The following is a 17,500-nucleotide window of genomic DNA, read 5'->3' as shown; positions in this document are numbered from 1 at the left end:
TTATCTCTCAACGGTCTATGGGTATAGACTGTTTCCAATAATCTGCTTTCTCCCTGTTTCCCTGCCTATCCACTCACTCCCTTACTTGTTCCTCTTAACCCCTACTCATCTGTACAGCAATTGATGTTTTGTCATTTGTCTACTTCATCTCGATTATAACATTACGGTGATCTTCAGCTGGCTTCACTTAAATAGGCTGGTGTTGGGTGTCGACTGGATGCACCTCCTGTTGCTGTTGAACATCAGGTGGATGACTTGTTGCATGTTGTTCAGCGTGTTGCTCTCCTCGCTGGGCATTGTCTCCTGCAGCTCCTCATAATTCATTCTTGTCTAACACACAAAGGGAATTTTGAGTTACAACATCAGAAGGACAATTTATGACGTCAATCATTTCGGTTGAATTCCTTTGATATCTGCATGGTGTTTGCTTCAATTGTCTTCCTCCATTAAACGTCTGGATTCCTCATCCCCTTGGACTCCATTAATTTCTTCCTGCAGCATCCTTTTGTACTCGTCCATCTCTTCATCACTATAGAGGTCATCCTCATCAAGACCTTTCCAGCCTTCATTCTCACTGAACTGCTGTAGTTTGGTCAAATCCATGAATTCGTTGAATGAAACGAGTCCGTCCTGATCTTTATCAACCTGTTGCAATTGAAAGATAAGAAACACGACATCTCGGTTGCTACATTACTACGATAGCTCAACATGTTCAGACATCAGAATTCTATCACATTGCAGTCACTCGGCCTCCACCCAACTGACTTATGAGGCTAACATTCTATACGAGCCACACATTTGTCCATAGCTATTGCTTTGGTATTTCAGACTAGAGCAGATGATAAGCTAACACCCCAACTCCATTACAGACTCAGTACATGACCACATTCTTGCAGTGAACTAACATTGTCGCTCAAAGATGCTCGGATAGTCATCAGCAGTCACAGAGTTTGTGGCCCACAACAGCCCACAAAGCATCCAATGTGTCTACCTACCTAAACTGTCAGTCTCAGCTCACCTCGTTCAAGATGTGTTCTCTCATTTGAGCTATTTCTTCTTGCATTTCTACTGTCTCGTCGTCTCCATAGATCTTGGATATATAGAGCGTGTGACTAACCGTGTAGTTGGAAGAATGTTCTTGGATCGAAATCTCCTTTATCAAGACCATCCTCTTCTTTCCAGACTTCTCAAACTGGGACTTACTTCCCTACACGTGGAATCAATAATAGCATTTCACGTATGTGATTGGATACTGTGAACAGTATGTACAGAAATGAAATAGGAATATTGGTACACGGATGGACAGACTAATGGACAGACAGGTAGACATACGGTTGACAAAATATGGCTGAATGCATGGACACACACACACACACACACACACACACACACACACACACACACACACACACACACACACACACATGCACACACACACATACACACACACACATGCACGCACACATGCACACACACACACGCACGCACACACACACACACACACACACACACACACACACACACACACACACACACACACACACACACACACACACACCTTGACCTTGACTTTGAGAGCTGTCATATAAGTGTCTCCTAGGGTAAGAGTTGATGTAGCTAGTTTATGTATGTAACTAGTTAAATTTATCGATATCAACTGTATAATTAAGTGTGTGTGTGTGTGTGTGTGTGTGTGTGTGTGTGTGTGTGTGTGTGTGTGTGTGTGTGTGACGGTATAGCACTTGTTTTGGTAAGCATCTCTCATCCATTCTTGCAACAAGACCTACCCACTTTAGTTGCTGTTGAGTCAACATATATTCAATTCCTGTTATTTCAGCTCTTTGCAGAACTTCTATGTTTGTCACTCTTTCTGACCAATAAATTTTCATAATGAAGTTTACCAAAACAAGTGCTATACGGTCAGTTGTTAGATGCACCAAGAAAAGCTGGTGGTCAGAAGTGAGGTTCAAAGACACTTTAACTGAAGACACAATCTACAGAATGTCGGTATTCATCACAAAAATTGGGAAATGATTTCATGTGACCGTTTAATGTGGAAGAAAAATATGAGATTAGGTTTAGATTGTTACGAGGAAGGTAGAGTTGACAAGATTGAAGAAAAGAAACTAATGTGTCACAACTATACTCCACAAAACTTGACTACTGGTACAAAGAACGTTTGTAATATCTGTCATCAAGTATGTTGTTCTAGAATTGGACTCTTTGCACATGAACGTGCTTATCAAGAAAAATTGTAAGCAACTGCTGAATGGAAGTCGTGAACTCATTATTGAGTAGCGAAAAAGAAAGAACAAGAAGTGTGTGTGTTTGTGTATGTTTGTTTGTTTGTTTGTTTGTGTGTGTGTGCACATGTGTGTGTGTGTGCACGTGTGTGTGTGTGTGTGTGAATAATTCAGCAAAAATGTCATCTGGTAAGGCATGTGGGTTGGATGGCCTTCCAGCTGAAATATTTAAACATCTCAACTCTACAGTCTTATTTGGCAACATGAAGCGGTTCCCAAAGACTTCAAAGATGCTACCATAATCCATTATACAAACGTAAGGGAGACCACTCAATTTGTGACAATCATCGTGGCATTTCACTTCTATCTACTGCTGGGAAAATCATGGCTCGTATTGTTTTGAATAGATTAACCAAACATGTCTCTGACAATATATTGCCAGAGACTCTGTGGTTTTCGTTCAGGTCGGGGAACTACCGACATGATCTTTACTGCTAAACAACTTCAAGAAAAATGTTGTGGACATTGTAGAGACCTCTACATAGTTTTTGTAGATCTGACAAAAGCATTTGATTCTGTCAACAGAAATCTCTTATTGAGAGTACTCGGCAAAATAGGTTGTCCGTGCAATCTAGTCAATATTATAAGATCATTTCAAGACGATATGTCAGCTAGCGTCATTGACAGTGGAGCTTCTTCCAAGTCCTTTGCAGTCACAAATGGCGTTAACAAGGATTCGTTCTTGCACCTTTGTTATTTAACATCTTTTTCTCTGTCATGTTATACGTTGCCTTCAAGAATTGCGATAAAGGTGTTTACCTTCAAACACGCTCTGATGGGAACATTTTTAACCTTCGTCGCTTCAATGCAAAAACTAAAGTCAGTGACGTTCTCATACGTGACCTGCTCTTTGCAGACTATTGTGCCCTTGTCGCGCACACCATAGAGGATATTCAATTTATCATGGATTGTGTTTCAAACACTGCACGACGTTTTGGGCTTACTGTAAGTCTCAAGAAGTCCGAAGTCTTGTACCAACCAAAACCTGAGTCTTCTTACACACCTCCTGTTGTAAAAGTGTATGACACTTCTTTGACATCAGTTGACAAGTTTTCTTATTTAGGAAGTACTCTGTCTCAAAACATTGGCATCGATGATGATATTTCAATGCGTCTGAGTAGAGCTGGTGCTGCCTCTGGCAACGTGACTAGACGCCTTTGGAATGAACATGGCATAACCACAGCCACTAAGGTCAAAGTTTACAAAGCAGTTGTGATCACCACTTTACTTTATGGTTGTGAGACTTGGACATTATCTAGAAGACACATTAAACAGCTCGACCAATTTCACATGCGATGTCTTCACAAGATTGGAATATAAAATGGCAAGACATGATACCCAATACCGAGGTTCTGAAGAAATGCAACATGCCTGGAATTGAGGCTCTACTACTGCCAGCTCAACTTCGATGGTGTGGCCATCTTGTTCAAATGAGGGATGATAGAATCCCAAAGGCAGTGTTGTATGGTCAGCTGAAGGAAGGTTCTAGAACAGCAGGTGGTCAGAATTTGCACTTTAAAGACACATTGAAATCCAATTGAAATCTTGTAATATTGACATATCCAACTGGGAAAGCTATGCGTCAGACAGATCTTTTTTGTGGAGATCTCATTGCAAAAATTCTTTAGACCATATTGAAGACAGGGTTTGAAAACACTCCAACAAAAGGGCAGAAATGAAAGACGATCTCTAAGAGTGGGAACTTCACATGTGATGTTTGTTGGACACTCCTGCACGACATGGATTGGTCTTTGGAGACACAAGCAAAGCCATTAATGAATATGGTCGTGTCGACGACTCACTCCACTGTGTGTGTGTGTGTGTGTGTGTGTGTGTGTGTGTGTGTGTGTGTGTGTGTGTGTGTGTGTTTGTGTGTGTGTTTGTGTGTGTGCATGTGGTGTGTGTGTGTGTGTGTGTGTGTGTGTGTGTGTGTGTGTGTGTGTGTGTTTGTGTGTGTGCACACATGTGTGTGTGTGTGTGTGTGTGTGTGTGTGTGTGTGTGTGTGTGTGTGTGTGTGTGTGTGTGTGTACGTGCATGTGTGTGTGTGTGTGTGTGTGTGTGTGTGTGTGTGTGTGTGTGTGTGTGTGTGTGTGTGTGTGTCAAATAAGTAAAACATGTTTCTGTCTATTTGTGGTGAGGTGCACGTTAATATCTCTTAGAAAATATTTCTACTTGTCAGGTGCCTCTCTATAATTTACTTAATTCTTTAAAGTCACTTGCCAAATATATTAGCAATAAACACACTTTTACAAGTCAATTTATAGCAACTGTATATGCTTCAGCTGTGGGCTGGCATGGTAAGGGGTATAGTCTTCAAGCAAACGTTGCCATACATAATTAATTCATTGCCTGCAGTCCCCAACCGTTAGGGTAAGCTCTTGGCCTTGGTCTAGGCTTCGCTGTGACCTCAGAAACAGCAACATAAAACATAACTCCCCTAGATCGTGCACACAGGCTTAGTTGTATGTTGAAATCCTATCTAGTGTAAGAGCCCAATCTCATGTCATGCATCTGCATTACAAACCTCCACTTCAGACTATATGCCATGAAAGCTCTACCTCTCTATGTTTGTTTGGATGGGTTTTACTTAATTTTTAAATCGGCTTGCCCAGCTGCTTCTATTTGACAAGATGTTGTGCAGACATACAACAGGATATGGTGTGCTAACAGATATCAGTTTTATCTCTCTGTTTGTTTGATTTCTATGCCAACAATATGGTGTGTGTGTGTACTTACGTTATGTGTACAAGATTGCGGATGGAATGTTAGTCTATGAATAATAAGTCATCATATTGAGTTTCTACACCACACTATCAGATATGGATACCCTAGGTGAGAGCATCTTATTTAGTAGATAAACAGAAGATGAAATTGAGATTAGCAAGATGGAAGAGCCAAGTGCTAACCTTGTTATCCAAATAAACATCTTGGTTGTCATGACAAACTTTTTGACACATGACATATTGAGATTTATTTGCAAGTTGATATCAATAAGTTAAAGGTTATCGTTTAGATGTACTATAGAGAACGTGGGTATTTGTAGTGTCTTGATCTCTTGCCAAACATTGGCTATCAATCTGCATGGGCACAACTATAAAGTAATCATGTGACAAGTACAATACAATAGGGGGAATGAATAGTCAAATATGGAGACACCAGTGCTATATAGAACATGCACAAGATGGTAGTTCTACATACTGTACATATCATTGTGCCATATAGAGTGTATGTATAGTGTTGCCTCTAATCATCTCATGCAAGTTGTTGCTCACCACTACAGTCATCTGTCTCATACACCGATCCTGTTGCTAATACCCCAGTTTTCTGTCTCTGTGATACAATGGTCATCTGCTTCCCAGAAAGGAACAACGTTATTGTCAACTAATTAATGTATAATAAATGCCGTCTTGTCTTAGCATTCTTGCCTAGAACCTTTCAATTGAGTTTGACCCTCGGGAGGTCTGTAGCAAGAGAAGTCTGGCTTTATGGAAAGCAAATGTTGCTCCTCTATTGTCACCATGACTAATTTGTTATCGCAGTCCTGCCTGCTGTTATCTGATTAGTCAGTAGGAGTGGCTCCTTTTGTTCTACTGTTTTATCTGCAGTCACATTGTTTGCATAGTTGGAAAGACAAAGTTTTGCGTGATGAGCTAGCTATGCTAGAGATGTGATGCCCATGTGTACTTATACTGAAAGGTCTTGACTTAGGCAATTTCAAGTTGAGTCCTAATGCTTACTTTGCTGTCGCCAAATGTAAGCACCTCAATTCTAGTGTTTGCTGTCTGCTACTTCTGCGTGTACACAATGTGGACGTGGTGTCTTGCTTTGTTGATCAAGAAGTGGCATTTCTAAATGGTTGTGTCAGTCTGCGATCTAGCTGTGAGCAAACTTCATATCGGTGTGTTGTTCCCACTGTGTGTGTGTGTGTGTGTGTGTGTGTGTGTGTGTGTGTGTGTGTGTGTTTGTGTGTGTGTGTGTGTGTGTGTGTGTGTGTGTGTGTGTGTGTGTGTGTGTGTGTGTGTGTGTGTGTGTGTGTGTGTGTGTGTGTGTGTGTGTGTGTGTGTGAACAACAAAGCGGTGTGAAACTGGCTTGAGCCTACACACGTTTTCGTTAGCTTTAAGTAAAGCAGTCCACATGACACATACTGATGCTATTCAAACAGACCCAACTATGTGTAGCCATCATCGAACATCGACTTATGATATTGAAAACACTACAAATGAAATGCTGCAGAAGCTTACCCACAAAAGTAAATTTGTTGTATCCGGCCTGGTATACAGTATGTATGCGTCGGTCGCATGCTGTCGCACTCAACTGGGTGTACTGAACACTGACTAGCTAGGCTACTTAACGAGTGTCTAGCTGTCTCTACAAAGGCAAAGCAATTCTGGTCATTACTTGTCAGGGCAGCTTGTCCAATGTATCCAATGTGTCTTGAAAGCCTTCTTAACATTTTTGCAATATGATCGCATGGTGCATAGAAATGCATAGAAAATCGATGCATCACTGACAATGCTGATCAATATCTTATTGGTCGGATGTGCAACTTCAGTAGTGAAGACTACTGTAGTACAGAATGTCGACCATTTTTAGATAGCAATGATTTAATAATAAGTCGGACTCGACAGAGCAAATATTGGCTGCAGCACACACACACACACACACACACACACGCGCGTGTGCACACACACACACACACACACACACACACACACACACACACACACACACATTGCTTGCATGTCTATCCCTGCAGCATCATTATTCTAGACCAACTGCATGTGGAAATGTTCAGATACTTTTAGCTCCTCACCTCTGATCAGCATAAAACATTTATTAATCATTTGATACTGCATGCCAACTAATTAACCCAGAAGACTACACTCATGTTGTACCACGTTATCTGAATCAGATATTTCTGTCTAGCAGCCATTCTTGTGCCTAGCTTCGCCTCAAGCAAACAATATTACAATCATGCTTTCATTGCCAACTGGACTAAACTGCTTTCGCCAGTCGTGGATGGTTACTAATTAAAGGCGAGTCACTCGAAAGACATCCTCCCTTTACATAATGTCAACTATGCATGAAGCTCATGCAATCATTATGATTTCTCATGAAGTTTCCCAACAACATAGATGGTGTAGGTTAATCATTTTAGGCCAAAATGAAAATTGCCAAGGAGGTGAAGTAATGACAGGCAAATATTGCCATTAATATTAATAAACCCTCACCCACTGTTTGATGATCTGGCTGTTCCTACACTGTAATTCGTTAGGAAACGGGCATTCCATGCACAAAAGTTGTATTACTAGATGGTAATCAGTATTTCTCTTGATGCAGTAAGGAAATCCATGATAATGCCATGCATACATAAGATTGAGATCAAAGGTCAATCTGCATATCGGGTCTCTTACTAATGCATGCCAATGTGGTATAACTCGTTTAGCTATGCGAAAGAGTTCTTTCTCTTAGGGATTCTTCGTGTCCGTAGTTACCATACAGAGATGCCTTGTAGAGATGCCATTTGTGTTACATAGACACATGCAGTGTATCCATGGTATCATCACCCATTTGTGTCTATCTAATCGGATGATATTAGACTTATTCTACAGTCATGCTTGAGAGAACTGGATAGAGAAGTGATTATTCGATAAATGCCACTTTGTCTGATTTGTCTGCCAGTTGTTTGGGTAGAAACTTATTAGAGAACAATGAGACATCCAATTTACGTAATTACTGTCAGTAGAACGTGATGGACTCAGGACTAGCATCAACTGATTAGTTGACAGTCTGCAAGTTTCAGAGGCAGGTTTCTAGGTTTATACATGGGGCATGAAATTCTTATCACAACACCATTAAGACATTAATTTCCTTGCAGCCAAATATGTGTGTGGTGGGTGAATAGATACTGGACATATGGGGTGAGGATTTAGATTAGGTGTTGGATGCAGGTTTCAATAAATGTGTAAACGTTGTGATCAGATGAATGATTGTGGGTTTGCTGGTGTGTGTGTGTGTGTGTGTGTGTGTGTGTGTGTGTGTGTGTGTGTGTGTGTGTGTACGTGTGTGTGTGTGTGTGTGTGTGTGTGTGTGTGTGTGTGTGTATGTGTGTGTGTGTGTGTGTGTGTGTGTGTGTGTGTGTACGTGTGTGTGTGTGTGTGTGTGTGTGTGTGTGTGTGTACGTGTGTATGCGTTCATTTGTGTGTGTGTGTGTGTGTGTGTATGTGTGTGTGTGTGTGTGTGTGTGTGTGTGTGTGTGTGTGTGTGTGTGTGTGTACGTGTGTGTGTACGTGTGTATGTGTTCATTTGTGTGTGTGTGTGTGTGTGTGTGTGTGTGTGTGTGTGTGTGTGTGTGTGTGTCCATTTGTGTGTGCACACGTGTGCATGGTTACAATCTGAGTCACACATCAAAACCCACAGTTCTGCCAATCCAATTAACCATAAAAATAATAATTAATTAATCATAAAAACGACAGACATAAAAGCTACAAACCTTTCATTACACACCATACAGTGAAATCCAGTTGATTAACTCCATGCAGCTGAGCAACAAAATTTGACCAAAAACATGTCAACTACATCGGCAGTTGTACAGGCTGCCGTTTCGTCTCCACTGTCGCTCGATACGTTGTGATCACATTGTCAACCTCTGCTACTGACTCAGTCTCCATCAACCTGTCTATATGTTTCATCCTGCGTGCAACACCTTCCAAACGATAACACCAATACATTCCCATCAGAGGGTTGATGTATAGCTCCGATCCCTTCGTCCGATGATTCGAGTGATAATTCCCAAAACATCCACGAATTGCATCCGAAATAGACGAACTAACAATCGACGGCATCATCTGTGACTTAACATAATCATACGCTTGGATGTAAAGCTGTGCCTCCTTCGTCTCTTTCAGGATGCTCGTAGCTCCAAGAAAGGCTCCATCAGTGATGAGCGATGACGTGTTTTCGAGAAAATGAGAGTGACAAACACCGTGATACGAATCGACTCCGAACCCAAGGCAGACAAGAAGTTTGGTGTCAACATTTTTTATGGCCGTCACTGCAGCTATGCTTGTGCTGTCCTCGTGTGGCGTTCCGAGCGATAACTCATCACCAAACATTAGAGAGTCCGTTCCACCGTCTACGAGTATGATAGCATCTATGCTGTGTGTTTTGACTATTGACTCGTAGCTGGATGTCAATTGTTTGGCACCCGTTTCGCGATCGAATGCGTAGATAACGACGTCGTCTTGGAGCTCATTTTTAAGCCACTGGCAGAGATGGTATTCGGGGAAGTAGCCGTTTGATGTGATGGAATGTTTGGTGTTATGCCGGATCTGTAAGAATGTGAGATTTGAGCGATGCGCGCACACACACACACACACACACACACACACACACACACACACACACACACCAGACGAACAAGGAAACATGTATGCACACCAACAGACAACAAACACACATACAAATACTAGTAGACAGCCAAGTGGACAGACAGGTAGACAGACAGACAGTTAGAGATTATATTGTGTGGCCCATTATGACATACATACATACATACAGACAGACAGACACACAACAGACAGACGGACAGACAAACAACAGACAGGCAGGCAGACAAACAACAGACAGACAAACAGACACCACCTAATCCAAACAAGACATCAACTCTTTCTTTTTCCCAGAATGTAAACAAACACATTTGTTTGTAAACAACTCGCCTCCATGCTGAGCTCAGTTGGCCGTCTACCCTTCACACTCCGCAATGCAGTGAAGGACAAATTTCCCAAAAATACATCCACTTCTGCATGTCTGAGAGCAAAGTAAAGAGGAAGACCCGCAAATACATCAAACCCTCCGCCACACCCACTAATCAATATCTTTGATTTGCCTTCAAGCGCATCAAAAATTGCCGGACGAAACAACGAGGGCGACCCTGTCGTGACCCCTTCCGGGGCCTCAATCTGATCCGACCTCTCGTTCAGCCTCTCATGTTTAGTCAACGCCTTTCCCATCAAAACAATGCAAAACAGTCAACCGAAACGTCGCAACAAAGGAAATGTCGACGTGGGCGTGATTCTAAACATCCGGGATTGATTTCTACAATATGTGTCACCACCCCGGATAACTATCGAGAAGCCTCGCCATTGGTCGATGCTAATCAGCCTCTATTTCCTCCACTCGACGCGATTGGGTGGTGTTTGGCATACAATTACCACCGCTCAGTCATGGCCGCTGCTAGAGGCACCTTCGTGTTGGCTTGCCTGGCTCTAACGGCCGTAGTCTTGCCTGCAGCAGCGCTATGTGACTATGAATATGGCTCGTATGACTATTACGAGCAGATTATTCATCCAGTCCAGCCTTGTCCGTCCATGTGCAAGTGTAATGTGTGCAGCTACCATGTCGAGGTGATCTGCGACGGTCGCAATTTGACTGAAGTTCCAGTCAACATTTCCGACTTCACCAGCCAGCTGTAAGTCATGTATTCAGTCCTAGTCGGGACCAGTCGCTTCCTGTCGGCGGTCAGTCGGACGACCCGACAGGATGGTTGCCACTTGTGGCAGCGTTGCTGCTTGTTGTTGCTGTTTGTGTGCCCCGTGGGAATACAAATGTAGCTGTACGTGTTGCTACAGTGTAGTCGGTCGGCCACATTGTTGCTGTCGGTCGGGCAGTTGTCGCTCGCGAGCTCGTCGTGTCTCTTCATGTGTAGCCAGTTGGTCTTGATGTGTCAGAATGTTGGGAATTGTACTTTTGTTTCGTTGTTGACAGCGCGAGAGACGTTGCGGGTGCTTGTTGTTTGTGTTTGAACGGCAGCGTGTAGTGACTGTCCGCGCATGAACGTCCGATTGGTCAACATTCGCAACAGGCCAGTCGCGCGTGGTGTTGCTGTCCCAGTGTGTGTGAGAATGTGCGAGTCACACTTGCGGTGTGTACTTCTGTTGCGGCGTGTACTTCTGTTGCTCGTTCGTATCGCTCGTTCACTGTAGCACGACCCGTTTCTGTTTGTCAACATGTAGCCAGTAATGTCGCCAGTAGTGTAGCAAGCAATGTAGCCGACCATGTAGCCAACAATGTAGCAAGTAGCCAACATGTCGCTGTAATGTAGCCGAGCATGTAGCATTAATGTAGCCGAGCATGTAGCAAGTAATGTAGCTAGTGATGTATGTACCTAATTCTATGCCATAACACTCGCAGCCTTTTATGCTACACACAACAAACCCTCTCTCGTTTCCAATTTCCGACACAAAGCAATACATCATCATTAGTCTCACGTTTCTTCTCTTTGTCTTTCCACAGGACGATGAATAACAACCACATTCCCGTTTTGAGCTACGACGTCTTTCCCGAGGAGATGAGAAAACTCGACGACAACCACGGGTTGACTGCATTCTTCACCCTGTAAGTGCGCCCTCAATCTCGCTTCCTCGAAAACAACAAACCTATTAGATTGCACGGAGATAAATCGCCTTCCCCCGCTGTTTGGGTAGCCTGACAGCTTGCAGATGCATGCGGTTTGCTAATGTTGAGTGTTGGTTGCTGGATGTGCGTGTGCGATTTTTTTCTCTCTGGTTGGGTGTTGCATGCGGGTTTGGTGCTTTTGCGTTTTGTTTGTCGGCGTGGGCGGAGGCGCCGGAGTGGGGCGCTTTGCACTTGGAATGTGTGTGTGTGTGTGTGTGTGTGTGTGTGTGTGTGTGTGTGTGTGTGTGTGTGTGTGTGTGTGTGTGTGTGTGTGTCACGGTGTGCGTGTCACGGTGTGCGTGCGTGTGTGTGTCACGGTGTGCGTGCGTGTGTGTCACGGTGCGTGTGCGTGTGCGTGTGTGTGTGTGTGTGTGTGTGTGTGTCTGTCTGTCACGGTGTGCTTGCGTGTGTCACGGTGTGCGTGCGTGTGTAGGGAGATGAGAAATAGCTCGGTGACGGAAATACGTGAGAACGCGTTTGCTGGGATGCAGGATCTGGAGTTGATGTGAGTGTGTGTGTGTGTGTGTGTGTGTGTGTGTGTGTGTGTGTGTGTGTGTGTGTGTGTGTGTGTGTGTGTGTGTGTTGAGAGTCTGTAATTTGTGTGTGTGATTGATGGTGTTGTTTATCTCTTGTGTGCTTATTCATTGGATCAGTTTTCTGGCAGCTGGTGCAATATCAAGATCAGAGATGATTGCCAATCAGTTGGGCTGTTGTGTTTTGTGTTGTCTGTGTTTTATGTCCACATAATCACCTTGTTTGGAAGTGCATCCCAGCCTATCATTCCCCTTCCCCTCCCCCCCCCCCCCGTTCTTCTTGTCCCAATATCTTCAGGTTAGACCGTTTGCGTGTGTGTCCCCACTTGAGGGTTGAGTGGAATCACAGCAATGGGTATTGGCACTGCCACAGTGATTTCTGAAGTTTATGTTTGTCCTTGGAAGGAAACTTAGTAGATGGTGATTACTCTGGTTTGCTTTCTCTGGGTTGCTCTATGTTGTTGTGCCTGAGAGCCAAATGGACAGACGGGTAGACACACATTTCGACATCTAGACTGTACAACAACTTGCATCCAAGGGAGAGTGGAGGGACAGCTTAGTAAGAGTCGAGTTAATGAATTACTTGGAGACGTAGAAACGTACAGAAGGATACACCTCAAATGGCGTGTGATAACTATAAATTTCAATTGTCAATCAACCATCAATCTGTTTGTCTACATTGCTCACTCACATCTCCATCAGTCTGTCGGTCTACGTTGCTCTCTCACGTAGCCATCAGCAACTTCAGGATTTCTTTTTCCAAATAAGTTGTATCGTCTTGAAATTTATTTCTAAAAAATTGGCAGTTTGAGAGACTGAAGAATCGAGTGAAGGTTGTGATTGAAATGTTCCAGTAATTGGATGCTGATGATAAACATTAATTAATTAAACATGAAAACAGATTTGGAAGTTGAGAAAACGAGATTCACGTTTGTTGTAGCGAAGACAGGCTGTGGGCATTTGGGTATGACCAATGGATACTGTGTATGATGAAAGACAATATTTTGTATTCATCAGTTGGTACCAGTGTGGGACTAGTGCATTAGACTAATTTACTCGTGCCAGTCTCCTAATGCCTTTGCTTGTCTAGTGGCTTCGCATTATTGTCATTTCTAATGGAAAATGTCAATCGTGTATTGCATGTTTGTGTTACTCATGCGATTATGCGATTCACAAGGTAGGATGGGAGGGGAGGGAGAGGGAGAGTACATACGTTCACCACTTTTGTAGATTGTTTCATACCCTTAGAAGGCAATGTTTGCAGTGTAGTGCATGGTAGTCTGTTTGTCTGTCTGTCTGTTTACATTTTTCTCTGTGTGTGTGTCTGTTTATGTGTGTGTGTGTCTGGGTATATTTACTTGTCTCTGTTTGCTTGTTTGTCTGATTGCATTGCTGTGTGTGTATGTGTCTGTTTACTTGTTTGTCTGTTTACTTGTTTGTCTGTTTGTGTCTTTGTTTACTTGTTTGTGTATTTACTTGTTTGCTGTTTGCATGTCTGTGTTTGTCTGTTTGCATGTCTGTGTTTGTCTGTTTGCATGTCTGTGTTTGTCTGTTTGTGTGTCTGTCTGTTTGCTTGTTTTGTTTGTCTGTTTACATGTCTGCCTGTTTACGTGTCTGTCTGTTTACATGTCTGCCTGTTTACATGTGGGTCTGTTTAGTGTCGGTCTCTTGACTTGTATGTCTGTTTACATGTCTGTCTGTTGGCTGGTCTGTCTATGGGCGTATTCATTTGGTGTATTCATTTGTAGTCTTGTCTGCACGTTAGCGGGTCTGTCGGCTTGTGTGTCTGTCGGCTTGTGTGTCTGTTGGCTTGTGTGTCTATCTGTTCATCTGTTTACATATTCATGTTTTTGTTAGTTTAAGAGTCCCTAAGTCTCCCTCTGTTTGTACAGTCTGTTGTATCCTCCATTGTATCTCTATCTGTCAGTGACCACCGCTCCATCTCTATACTCCATTCTACACACCTCTATCTCACATTTTTCTGCATTCCTTTCCTACCGATGTAGTCCACTCCATTTATGTCACTTGTTCGGCTCTCTCTCGTACTAACCTACTGATTGTCTTTATTTATTCAATTTCTTGTATTGAATGTTCTATTCTTTGCCAGCGATCTGAGCCATAATTCCATCAGGGAAATACACGAAGATGCATTCAGTGGCCTCCTGAACCTCCAGACACTGTAAGTCAGTTTCACATTGTCTCATCGATTGCTGCATTGTAACACACCTTGAGCGATGATTTGTGTGTATGTGTGTGTGTGTGTGTGTAGGAAACTTGATCACAACAGTCTACGCTACATTCATGTCACGACGTTTGAACGGCTTCCGCGTCTCACTAAATTGTGAGTAACCTGTTTCATCCAGTCGATTAGCTACAATGTTTCCTCTATTGTTCAACTTCTTGGATCCTTGGCCGATAGCCTTGTTGGCTCATTAGCTTATGTGATTTGCATGCGGGAAGCCTCGTAGTGTGATGCAGAAGCCCGACATGGACACAGGGTCTCATCCTAATTAATTAATATGTGTGGGTGTGGCATGGTTGGAGTGCTGGTCGCCGGTGAGAACTTGCTGAGTCTTGTTGTTTGACACGATTAGTTTGAGTGTTGATGTTGGTGATTAGGAGGTAGTTGAAGGGTGGGTGGGTTGGTTTTATGAATGCTGTGCTATTTGGTCGCAGGTGAGAGAGTGATGTCAAGTGCAATTGGATAATAATTAATGATAGCACACTTAATCATTAGTAATTGCTTTGTATAAGAGGCTGTGTGTGTGTGTGTGTGTGTGTGTGTGTGTGTGTGTGTGTGTGTGTGTGTGTGTGTGTGTGTGTGTGTGTGTGTGTGTGTGTGTGTGTGTGTGTGTGTGTGTGTGTGTGTGTGTGTGTGTGTGTGTGTGTGTGTGTGTGTGTGTGTGTGTGTGTGTGTGTGTGTGTGTGTGTGTGTGTGTGTGTGTGTGTGTGTGTGTGTGTGTGTGTGTGTGTGTGTGTGTGTGTGTGTGTGTGTGTGTGTGTGTGTGTGTGTGTGTGTGTGTGTGTGTGTGTGTGTGTGTGTGTGTGTGTGTGTGTGTGTGTGTGTGTGTGTGTGTGTGTGTGTGTGTGTGTGTGTGTGTGTGTGTGTGTGTGTGTGTGTGTGTGTGTGTGTGTGTGTGTGTGTGTGTGTGTGTGTGTGTGTGTGTGTGTGTGTGTGTGTGTGTGTGTGTGTGTGTGTGTGTGTGTGTGTGTGTGTGTGTGTGTGTGTGTGTGTGTGTGTGTGTGTGTGTGTGTGTGTGTGTGTGTGTGTGTGTGTGTGTGTGTGTGTGTGTGTGTGTGTGTGTGTGTGTGTGTGTGTGTGTGTGTGTGTGTGTGTGTGTGTGTGTGTGTGTGTGTGTGTGTGTGTGTGTGTGTGTGTGTGTGTGTGTGTGTGTGTGTGTGTGTGTGTGTGTGTGTGTGTGTGTGTGTGTGTGTGTGTGTGTGTGTGTGTGTGTGTGTGTGTGTGTGTGTGTGTGTGTGTGTGTGTGTGTGTGTGTGTGTGTGTGTGTGTGTGTGTGTGTGTTATTTATCGGGTGCCGTTTTCAGGGTTACAATCAAGTAAGCAGACAACGTAGTACACCCTTGTGGCTGTTCGTAAATAACGATAGTTTTTACTTCGTAAATTTTCCAAAGTTTCCCAGACCCACCACCCACCCTTCTGCTTTTGTGCTACATAAAATATTGAAGACAAATGTGCCAGTATATTGAATATTGCAGTGTTTATTTAATAAAGTATTTTAATAGTCTACACGACATCATCTATTTACTGACACGTGATTGACATACGGTTGACACTTGGTTAGCCATATATGCAAACTGTTTATCAGTAGGAGTTTTTTGACTGGCCACGAGTCTTTACACTCAATACAAAGTGTGTCAAGAGGCATCGATATTTTTTACTTTGAGAACTTCAGAGACCCACCACCCACAAACGTAAAGTTACAGAGTGAAAAACGTGCTATTTACGGACAGCTTCTTATATACCGACATTGTGTGTACGTTACTTCTCGAGCAATGGCGGGTGCCTCTGCTTGTGTTAATAATAAAATATATAATGATTAAAAAATAAATAAATTTATCTCTTTGTCTCTCTGTCTGCCTGTCCGTCTGTCTCTCTGTCTGTCCATCCGTTTGTTTGTCTGTCTGTCCATCCGTTTGTCTGTCTCTGTTTGTTTGTCCATCTGTTCTGTTTGTCTAGTTTAGTGTTAGCTAGACCTACTTTGGATACTTTTTTCTGAGTCCCATGTACAATACGCTTACATATCCAAATACACAAACTAATAATAACTATACGTTGTGTTATAGATATCTCAATAATAACAAGATTGTTCACATTTCCAAGAACTCGTTCTTGTTCATGAACAACTTACAGGAACTGTGAGTAGAACGAATGGTAGAGAAATCGTTGACCTGAATTCGCTCGTTTTTCAGACACTTGAATGACAATTTGATGATCCGAGTGGGAGAGGGAATATTTCACGGTCTCGATTCGCTGTCTTTTTTGTATGCTGAGCATCTATTGTTGTTTGGGGTGTGAGTTTGTGTGACCGGTTTTTTGGCTTGTGTGCAGGTACTTGTATGGTAATAATATTTCGTCAGCCTTGCCAGAAGTGTTTGATGATACTCTGCAACTGACAGTGCTGTAAGTGGTGTGTGTGTGTGTGTGTGTGTGTGTGTGTGTGTGTGTGTGTGTGTGTGTGTGTGTGTGTGTGTGTGTGTGTGTGTGCCTGCACTGTGTGTATGGGTGGATAGAAATGGAGATGGCCAACAGACGAGCAAACAAGGGTCTACTGGTGGACAGACACAATGACAGCCAGTAAATGCACACGATGTTGCTTTAAGCGTTCATAGAAATTTAGCAAAACAGTCAGTGAACAAAATGTTAGACAGACAGATGGACAGATAGACAGACAGACAGACAGACAGACAGAACAACTGGAAGAACAGACAGACGGAACAGATGAACTGACAGACAGACAGATGGACAGAACAAATGGAAGGACAGACAGACAGAACAGATGGACTGACAGACAGACAGAACAGATGGACTGACAGACAGACAGATGGACAGAACAAATGGAAGGACAGACAGACAGACGGGCAGACAGAACAAATGGAAGGACAGACAGACAGAACAGATGGATGGACAGACGGACAGACAGAACAAATGGAAGGACAGACAGACAGAACAAATGGAAGGACAGAC

General features: G+C 43.1%; 2 protein-coding genes across 2 annotated transcripts in view; one reads left to right on the top strand and one right to left on the bottom strand.

Moving 5' to 3' along the window:
• Nucleotides 1-8,724: 8,724 nt before the first annotated feature.
• LOC134188869 (uncharacterized) lies at nt 8,725-10,379 on the bottom strand. The gene is made up of 2 exons (XM_062657076.1): nt 10,024-10,379; nt 8,725-9,636 (listed from the first exon to the last, which is right to left on the bottom strand). The coding sequence occupies exons 1-2, from the start codon at nt 10,315-10,317 to the stop codon at nt 8,881-8,883; spliced, it is 1,050 nt and encodes a 349-aa protein (XP_062513060.1). The 5' UTR covers nt 10,318-10,379; the 3' UTR covers nt 8,725-8,880.
• A 147-nt stretch (nt 10,380-10,526) lies between these two features.
• The window catches only part of LOC134188684 (leucine-rich repeat-containing G-protein coupled receptor 5-like), a 14,261-nt gene continuing 7,287 nt past the window's right edge, over nt 10,527-17,500 (top strand). The window contains exons 1-8 of the mRNA XM_062656851.1: nt 10,527-10,775; nt 11,600-11,701; nt 12,195-12,266; nt 14,402-14,473; nt 14,564-14,635; nt 16,600-16,671; nt 16,726-16,797; nt 16,865-16,936. Coding sequence (XP_062512835.1) covers nt 10,531-10,775; nt 11,600-11,701; nt 12,195-12,266; nt 14,402-14,473; nt 14,564-14,635; nt 16,600-16,671; nt 16,726-16,797; nt 16,865-16,936 — 779 coding nt within the window. The 5' untranslated portion in view covers nt 10,527-10,530. The remainder of the gene's footprint in view (nt 10,776-11,599; nt 11,702-12,194; nt 12,267-14,401; nt 14,474-14,563; nt 14,636-16,599; nt 16,672-16,725; nt 16,798-16,864; nt 16,937-17,500) is intronic.

Source organism: Corticium candelabrum, chromosome 13 (genome assembly GCF_963422355.1).
Source record: "Corticium candelabrum chromosome 13, ooCorCand1.1, whole genome shotgun sequence".
Taxonomy (NCBI): domain Eukaryota; kingdom Metazoa; phylum Porifera; class Homoscleromorpha; order Homosclerophorida; family Plakinidae; genus Corticium; species Corticium candelabrum.
Note: the sequence above shows the minus strand (reverse complement) of the source record. Positions and strands in the feature narration are given on the sequence as shown.